The sequence below is a fragment of the Malus domestica genome, chromosome 15, assembly GCF_042453785.1.
Source record: "Malus domestica chromosome 15, GDT2T_hap1".
Lineage (NCBI taxonomy): Eukaryota > Viridiplantae > Streptophyta > Magnoliopsida > Rosales > Rosaceae > Malus > Malus domestica.
The window spans coordinates 55,844,285-55,853,178 of record NC_091675.1 but is presented as its reverse complement, the minus strand read 5'-3'; the positions used below and the strand labels follow the sequence as shown (position 1 = coordinate 55,853,178).

At 43.4% G+C, this 8,894-nt stretch overlaps 1 protein-coding gene across 10 annotated transcripts; it reads left to right on the top strand.

Annotated features, from left to right (window-relative positions):
• The first annotated feature begins 3,115 nt into the window (after positions 1–3,115).
• Positions 3,116–7,776, top strand: LOC139192133 (uncharacterized). 10 transcript variants are annotated; one of them, XM_070813541.1, is made up of 9 exons: positions 3,116–3,332; positions 3,417–3,514; positions 3,603–3,695; positions 3,779–3,876; positions 4,052–4,315; positions 5,157–5,222; positions 5,295–6,285; positions 6,372–6,847; positions 6,928–7,776. In XM_070813541.1, the coding sequence occupies exons 7-9, from the start codon at positions 5,295–5,297 to the stop codon at positions 7,579–7,581; spliced, it is 2,121 nt and encodes a 706-aa protein (XP_070669642.1). In that variant the 5' UTR covers positions 3,116–3,332; positions 3,417–3,514; positions 3,603–3,695; positions 3,779–3,876; positions 4,052–4,315; positions 5,157–5,222; the 3' UTR covers positions 7,582–7,776. The 10 variants fall into 10 exon arrangements, 2 of the variants coding, with proteins under 2 accessions (XP_070669642.1, XP_070669641.1); XR_011575972.1 differs by lacking the exons at positions 5,157–5,222; positions 5,295–6,285; positions 6,372–6,847; positions 6,928–7,776 and having other exon boundaries at positions 3,633–3,695; positions 4,052–4,433; XR_011575971.1 differs by lacking the exons at positions 5,157–5,222; positions 5,295–6,285; positions 6,372–6,847; positions 6,928–7,776 and having other exon boundaries at positions 3,622–3,695; positions 4,052–4,433.
• Positions 7,777–8,894: the final 1,118 nt, after the last annotated feature.

The following is an 8,894-nucleotide window of genomic DNA, read 5'->3' as shown; positions in this document are numbered from 1 at the left end:
AAGTAAGCAACCCAGGATCAGAGATTTGACTTCGGCTTCCGGTTGATTGTTCTTCTTCTCCTTGTCTCTCATTCAACTGTCAGGATAAGGAGAAGCAAATGGATAAGAGATGATATGAGATACTTTTGCTTTGGAAGAAGTAACTTTCCACAGGCTTATTCTTGAACTGTGCTGGAGGGTTTTCTGGTGCCCTTCAGAGTATAAGGCCGACTCAAAAATTTGAGGGTCAAAACAAGTCCATCAAATCTAGAGTACGTTCGACCTTGATGATATGGGATACTTTTGCTGTTGACGGAATAATGAATGTGATCTGGAAAGGTGTCGTGCTGTAGTGATCTGTTTCAGCCCACCGTTGAACCTTCTGCTTCAATCTTTTGCATGGCAGAAGTGGTGTGCAACCTTTGCATTTAAATGGTCCTTCAGAACATTCCTTCATAGTGACTCATCCCCGTTTGGCAGCTTCAGTGTAAAGAGCCAATATCTGATCAACTGTCATGAGGTATTTGCCGGTGGAATTCGTGACCTTGACAGCAGTTGAGGATGAGTACTCGAGAGCAATGCTAAGTAAGCAACCAGGCAAAGGCTCCAGGCAGTCAGTTCCAAATTGGAGGTTTGATTTCAGGTTCCGACTGACTGCTCTCTTTCTCCTTGTCCTGCAGGTGTGGACAAGGACAAAGACAAAGACAGGGAGAAAGCATGATATGGGATACTCTTGCTTTCGACCCTGATGATATGAGATACTCTTGTTCTTGGTGTGGCTTATTTGCTGAGGTATTATCGGGGGGAAATAAAGCTGAGTATTTCGAGAGGTTATGTTGAGGGTGCCTTTTCGAATGCGAGAAAGGGTTGAGCATTTTTGCAGGTTTGCCTGTCCGTTGAGGAGGGAGGTCAATGTATATAGGGATTTCCCAATAACAAGTAGTAATGCTATTCCTTTACCCTTCTTGGTCACAGCAATGTAGTGGGAGCTGCCAGCTTCACGTGTTTTAATTTTGTCAGAGCACTTTGAAAAAGTGGTATGTGGTATCTGGAAAGCTGATATTACGTGTGAAGATTACAGACAAGCTTTATCTAAGGAAATCTGGCTCTCGAAGTTCTGAGAGTTGTGCCTCTTCGGCTTTCGAAGAAGCAATCCCGTCGAGGATCTGACTCTCGAGATTCGGAAAGCGGTGCTACTCCGGTTTTTGAGAAAGTAATTATGTTGGGAGTCTTTTCTCGAATGTGAGTAAAGGTTGGACGTTCTTGCCAACCTGTCTTGCCGCAAAACACGGAGGTCGACACACATAGGGACTTTCCAGTTGTCAAGCAGTGGTGCTGTTCCTTTACCCTTATGGGTAATAGTAGGGTAGCTGGAACTTCGAAATTCTCGTGCCTAAACTTTGTCAGAGATCTTTGACTAAGTTATATGTGGTACCCGAGGAGTTGATGGTGCATATGGAGAGCGGTGATTGAACAGTAAGATTCACGTGCTTTCTACTTCACCAGAAATCTTCGACAGATTGCCCGTAATTTCCGCAAAGCTGATTGTGCATGTGACAGGTGCTGACGAGGCTGAAAAAGCAGGTGCTTCTTCGATTTCTAAGATCGGCCCTCGTGGTCTCTGAGCAGCCCAGCTTTTGAGAAAGCAAACGCCTCTTCGATTTCTGAGATCGGCCCTCGTGGTCTCTGAGCAGCCCAGCTTTTGAGAAAGCAAACGCCTCTTCGATTTCTGAAGCTCCGTCGAGTGCAGATTTTTATAGAGGCTGGCATTAAGTTCCACAGCACACTTGAATCTCTACCAGTAGAAGCTCATTTCTTGCACTTCTAAGATCTTGATTTGTCTGACCTCTTCCTTCTTCAACACATTTGAAAATGTCTGGACCCTCCGACCGTCGTTTTGACTTGAACCTTGGAGAAGAGACAGCCACGCCTTCTCCAGACAACATATGGCGCCCATCCTTCATATCCCCTACTGGTCCTCTTACCGTTGGGGATTCTGTGATGAAGAATGATATGACCGCTGCAGTGGTGGCCAGGAACCTTCTCACTCCCAAAGATAACAGACTACTTTCCAAACGGTCTGATGAGTTGGCTGTTAAGGACTCTCTGGCTCTTAGTGTTCAGTGTGCAGGTTCTGTGTCTAATATGGCCCAACGCCTATTTGCTAGAACCCGCCAAGTTGAATCATTGGCTGCTGAAGTGATGAGTCTCAAACAGGAGATTAGAGGGCTCAAGCATGAGAATAAGCAGTTGCACCGGCTCGCCCATGACTATGCTACAAACATGAAGAGGAAGCTTGACCAGATGAAGGAATCTGATGGTAAGGTTTTACTTGATCATCAGCGGTTTGTGGGTTTGTTCCAAAGGCATTTATTGCCTTCGTCCTCTGGGGCTGTACCTGGTAATGAAGCTTCAAATGATGAACCTCCAATGCCTCCTCCTTCTGGGGTTTTGTCAAGTACTGAGGCTCCGGATAACCACCCTCCGGTGCTTTCTCTTTCTGGGGCTCTACCGACTGCTGAGACTTCCCCTAAGCAACCTTTGTGAAGGCTCCCTTTTGTTTGTTTATTTTGACTCATGTATATGTACATATTTGTGGCTTATCGAAAATATTAATAAATAAGCTTTGCTTCATTTCAACATATTGTGTTAAATACACCAAAGCCTTCTTCATAAAGTTCTTTGAATTTTTTGCTTTTGTTGAAACCTGTATTGTTGAAGCTTTGTGAGTGGAGCATGTAGTTTGAGGTAGTGTTCCCTTAATTTCCCGAGTGAGGAAAACTTCTCGGTTGGAGACTTGAAAAATCCAAGTCACTGAGTGGTTGTGAGACTGCCGAGTATCAAGGTGCAGTAGCATATGGTGAGAGTCCCCCAAGTCTTCAGGCGAAGAGAGTTGCCGAATGAGGTGTCTAGCTAGTAGTCAATGTCATGAGTAGGAAAACTTCACTTGTTTCTTTTCGAAGTGGTAACCCAGGGCTCTTTCTTCATATATTGTTTTTTGTTATGAAGATGTGTTAGGCCCAAAGAAGTGGAGGCCTAGGAACTTTTTTTTTTTTTTTTTTTTTTTTTTTTTTTTTTTACTCCCTCCCTTTTTCTTGTGTCATTTACATGGGTGTATTCGAATGGAGCTGAATGAGGGGTAGGGTATGACTCATTATCATGTGCCATGATTTTGTCTTCCTTTAGCTTCTCTTTTGCTTTGCTTTAGTCTTCCTTTAGCTTTTCTTCAATATAACACCATTTTCTGTGGCTCAGATCGCAAAACCATCTTCATGAAAGTTGTTCCTTAGCTCGTGAACTACAACATATCCGAATTGGAGATCCATCGGAGCAGTACAACTCCAGAAATTCAGGTATGATGAGTGATTGTTCGTCATTTGTATATCAACGCGTCAGACTTGTTGTGAGCTTCAAAAACTCCATTTTCTCTTGCTCAGATCAACATACTTTCTTCATCGAAGTTGTTCCTTAACTTGTGAACTACAACATATCCAAATTTGAGGTCCCTCGGAGCAGTATAACTCCAGAAATCCAGGTATGATGAGTGACTGTTTATCATTTGTCTGTCAACCCGTCAGATTTGTTGTGAGCTTTGAAACTCTATTTTCTCTTGCTCAAATAAGCATGCTTTCTTCATTGAAGTTGTTCCTCAGCTTGTGAACTACAACATATCCAAATTTGAGATCCCTCGGAGCTGTATAACTCAAGAAATTCAGGTATGATGAATGACTGGTTATTATTTTTCTGTCAACCCGTCAGATTTGTTGTGAGCTTTGAAACTCTATTTTCTCTTGCTCAGATCAGCATGCTTTCTTCATTGAAGTTGTTCCTCAGCTTGTGAACTTCAACATATCCAAATTTGAGATCCCTCGGAGAAGTATAACTCCAGAAATCCAGGTATGATGAATGACTGGTTATTATTTTTCTGTCAACCCGTCAGATTTGTTGTGAGCTTTGAAACTCTATTTTCTATTGTTCAGATCAGCATGCTTTCTTCATTGAAGTTGTTCCTCATCGTCTCTTTCATAACATATCAAAAATTCAGAATGAACTAATGGTTAAATATTTCCAGATCTTCGAAACATCACAGCAGCTTCGAAATCTGCAAGAATCCGACTGTCATGCTTGGAGCTTCAACACTTTAATTTCCGTGGCTCAAACAGAAATGGTTCCTTCTTGAAAGTTGTTCATCTGCTCAAGAACTAGAGGGTGTCCAAAATTCAGCTCCATTGGAGAGAAGCAGCAGCTGCAAAAATTTGATAGAGAAAAGGAGGCGAAGCTTTGTTGGATTTCTAGGCTGGGGAAGATTCCAGTTTTTGTAGCAACTTCAGTACTGGTGAATTGCTTGTATTTTTGTCCATAACTAAATTTTGGACTTTGAATTATTATTTGATCTATCATAATATGTTTGGGAACATATATAAGTGAATAAATAAGAAGGAAGATTTTGGGCCCTTGTGGGTGTAAAACAAAAAATGTTTAGGTTGTGTGAACAAAATTTGTTTATTTGGAGCAAGGTTTTGTGTTGAAGCTTTGTAGGTGAAGCTTTGGTGTTGAAGCTTTCTAGGTGAAGCTTTGATGGTGAAGCTTTGTAGATGAAGCTTTGTAGATGAAGCTTTCTAGGTGAAGCTTTGATGGTGAAGCTTTGATGGTGAAAGTATGTAGATGAAGCTTTCTAGGTGAAGCTTTTTTAGGTGAAGCTTTGTAGGTGAAGCTTTTTTAAGTGAAGCTTTGGGCCCTTGTGAAGCTTTGGAGGTGAAGCTTTTCGGGTGAAGCTTTTTTGGGTGAAGCTTTGTGGGTGAAGCTTTTGAGGTGAAGCTTTGTGGGTGAAGCTTTGGAGGTGAAGCTTTTCGGGTGAAGCTTTTTTGGGTGAAGCTTTGTGGGTGAAGCTTTTTAGGTGAAGCTTTGTGGGTGAAGCTTTGGAGGTGAAGCTTTTTTAAGTGAAGCTTTGGGGGTGAAGCTTTTCGGGTGAAGCTTTTTTTGGGTGAAGCTTTGTGGGTGAAGCTTTTTTGGGTGAAGCTTTGTGGGTGAAGCTTTTGAGGTGAAGCTTTGTGGGTGAAGCTTTGGAGGTGAAGCTTTTCGGGTGAAGCTTTTTTGGATGAAGCTGTTTTTTTTTTTTTTTTTTTTTTTTTTTTTTTTTTGGCGCTTGACACGGTCTTCATTTGCTTGTTTTGTAGTGACTGTGGAAGACGGATTGCTTTCTGATTGAGAAGGGTTCCGGCATCGCTTTGCACCATCTTCATGTGGGTAATATAGGAACTTCCTTATGTTTTGATCATGCATGTAGTGATAGAATTTGTTTCTTCTTATTGTAGATGTCAGAGCCTGGAAGTTCTAGTGATGAGGGCTCTTCTAGCTTTAGCTCTAAGTCTGAGTCTGCAATGTCGGAGTCTTCAGGGTCTTTGTTAGAGTCCGGTACTAGAGAAACATTGGATGATCTTCCCAACCGTCAAACTTTAGCTATTGCTAGTTCTTCCTCCATGGCGTTGGGTGAGGGGGTTGTTTTTGATGCCATACCCATAGTTCGCTCTGAGTTCACAGCAGACCATCTAAAGAATAACTTGTTAGATAATGAGAAGCAGGTTGAGGCGCTAAGGCAGTCATGTAATATCCCTCGTAGTGTAGGGATACGTTTGGTACATGATGAAGAATGGCCTTCTGAGCCTCCCCAGGGTCATGTTATGTTCTACACCCAGATATTACTGACTTTAGGGGTGAGACTACCTTTACATCCGTGGTTGCAAAAGATGTTATCTTTGATCGGATATGCACCTGGGCAACTCAATCCTGGTTTCTGGGATACTTTGATTGGATTTTATATCATTTGGATGGAGTGTGGGTTGTGTGAGCCTTCCTTCCATCAGTGGCGTTACTGTTACAAGATGCGCCCAGCAAAATCATGCACTGGTTATGCCGAGTGTGCATGTCGGAGTGAGAGAGAGCGTATTGTGTATGGTAAGAAAAAGGCATACTACACATGGAAAAACCGTTGGTGCTTTCTGTATAATGATTGGGAGTATGATAAGGGTGTCACGCCTGAGCGACGTGTGCTTACTCACTTCCAGACTGTAGGTTGTAACGTATCAACCGTTCGTACTATTTGCTATTTGTTGTGGTCTTTTCTTGCTTCTAACACTTTGCTTCATGTAGTGACGCGGGGCACCATCCAACTGTTTGGGCAGGAGCTATCTGACATAGAGAAGGTGTTGAGGGTGCCCAAAGAGGATAGACACTTAAGCAAGCTACGACCCTTATTTCGTCGGTACGGTTTCCAACCCTTAGTTTCCGAGAGCCAGGGACGATCGAGTAAGTTGTATCCTTCATGTAAACTTAGCTCAATTCCTTACTTTATTTGGAAAGTTGTATTTCTTATTTTGATTTTCCTTATGCAGTGGAGAAGGTAAGCAAGAAAACAGGGACTAGCACCCATAAAAGGAAAGCACCAGTGTTAGTTCCTTCGGAAGACATCCTACCGCATAAGAAAATTCATAAGTTCCGAGGGGAACCATCCGTTAGACCTAAGTCCCAAGATGGGGTCCTTAAGGGGCCTGCCTTTAGGAAGACTGGAGTCGAGACCGTTGATAATGCTACTGCCGTAGTTGCAGGAGAAGGGAGCCGACTGTTGCCTCATCCTCTTACTATGGAGCACACTGTCCAGGAAAGTGATCCTGGTTCCCGCCATGAGGGGAAAGGCAAGGAAAGAGCTGGCAGTGTCCCGTGGAAGGACTTGAGGGTTGCCACGCGGCCAAAGGATTTTGGGGATATCAACAATTGCTTGGCAGGGCGTCGATTCGCCTTCGATGAGCTCGGAGAGCCCTTAGCTAAGGATGAATCGGATTGCGACCGGATGTTGAAGCTGTCTTCATATGTGAGTGTTACTTTGTCATTTCCTTACTTTTTCCTCTTTATTATCATTATTTAGGTAGTGATGATCGTCTTGCCATGCAGGTCATGGCCGAGTATCACGACAGACTGCAAGAGGTTGAGCGGTACAAGGCAAAACTGAAGGAGAATAAGCAGCTTGTGGACGAGGCCCGAAGGAATAAGGGACTTTTGACTCAGGCTCTCCAACTGAAGGATGAAACCATGGAGAGCTTGAAAAGGCGAAATGGTGAGAACCTAAGGCTTAAGAAATTGTTTGAGGCAACTAAAAAACAGTTGGAGGTGGCTACCTTGGAAGTATCCAAGGTTAGGGGAGAATTGGATGGTGCCTTAGTTGAGATTTCTGAACTGGAGAAGAGCATTCCAACTGAAAGGGAGGCTGCTGTGCAAGAATACTTAAGTTCTTCGACCTTTCATCTTGCTATTAAACCCTACTGTGCTCAAGAAGCTCGCTTTGAAAAAAGGAAATGGATGGCCGTCCTTGATCGTTATGATGATGGGAGCATTCTTCGAAAATACCACGAAGATATAGATGAGCATCATCGAAAGGGCGAGACATTTGTCCTTGCTGTTGATCCTAGCAGCGAAGATGAGTCTGATAATGAAGGTAGTGCTGATGCACAGACTCAGCATGGTGAAGAGGATCTTGGGGATGCAGAGGATGATGGTAGGACGCGGAATGATACTGCCAGGGGTTCGGCTTCAGATGAGAATGAATAGCAGTGTCTTTACTATCTGCATGTATTCTGGATGTAGTAGTCTGATGTGTGTATAACATGTGCCCATGTTATAAGCTTGAGAGTTTTGGATTTTAGGTGTTTATGAGTGTTTGCACTATTATTAATGCATGTTTGGCTATGTATGAATAGATCTATTGTTTGGATATAAGCCATTGTTTGGTTGTTCCTTTCTTTGTATAGTCTTGTCGACACATACTTAGATTTTGTTTCGTGTTGGATATATCTGCTTTGAGGTTTCAACACTTGAGTGTTCCCTTGCTAGGAATGTAAAAGAGTGAGGGCTGAGTTGGCTAAATTACCTCTTTATTGAATTCATTGCCAAATGGCCTTCATTACATAGGATGCCGAACGGCTATAGCTCAACACTTGTACATCGTGAGTCTATTTGTAGTAGTACTTCAAGTGATCAGCGTTCCATGGATGGCCAAGGGTCTTGCCATCGGAGCTTCTAAGTGTGTAAGAGCCAGGGCGACTGATGCCAATGACTTCATACGGTCCATCCCAGTTTGGACTAAGTGTGCCTTCACTCGGGACTCTGTCGCAGAGTAATCTTTTCTTTAAGACCCAGTCTCCTATTTTGAAAGAACGAAGCTTGACCCTAGAGTCATAATAGTTGGAGATGCGCTGCTTGTAGGCGACATTCCTCAAGTGAGCTTGGTTTCTGTGTTCCTCGACTAAATCCAAGTTGAGGGTGAGTTGTTTGTCATTTTCACTTTGAATGTAGTTCTGGACTCGGAATGTTGCTTGCTCGAGCTCAACAGGGACAACCGCCTCTGTGCCAAAGGCAAGTGAGAATGGAGTTTCTCCTGTTGAAGTCCGATATGAAGTGCGATATGACCAAAGAACTTGGGGTACAAATTCTGGCCAACAGCCTTTAGCTTTGTCCAAGCTGGTTTTCAAAGTGCGCTTGATTATTTTGTTGATGGCTTCAACTTGTCCATTAGACTGGGATGAGCTGGAGAGGCAAAGCATAAGTTGATGTTGAACTTAGAGCAGAACAACCTGAACTTCTTGTTGTCAAACTGTCGCCCATTGTCAGTGACTATCGCATTGGGAATGCCGAATCTACAAAGGATGTTCTTCCACACAAAGTCTTCTATCTTTGCCTCAGTAATGGTTGCCAAGGGTTCTACTTCGGCCCACTTTGTGAAGTAGTCCACTGCAACGACTGCGTAACAGACTTTGCCCTTACCTGCCGGCATTGGGCCGATCAAATCAAGTCCCCACTGGGCGAAGGGCCAAGGGCTGATCATAGGAGTAAGAGGCTCTGGAGGGGAATGAGGAATAGTTGCA

Coding starts and splice junctions, on each gene's coding strand:
- LOC139192133 (XM_070813541.1), top strand. CDS start 5,295: ATGTCAGAGCCTGGAAGTTCTAGTGATGAGGGCTCTTCTAGCTTTAGC. Junction 6,286..6,371: donor CGAGAGCCAGGGACGATCGA/GTAAGTTGTATC, acceptor TTCCTTATGCAG/TGGAGAAGGTAAGCAAGAAA. Junction 6,848..6,927: donor TGTTGAAGCTGTCTTCATAT/GTGAGTGTTACT, acceptor CTTGCCATGCAG/GTCATGGCCGAGTATCACGA.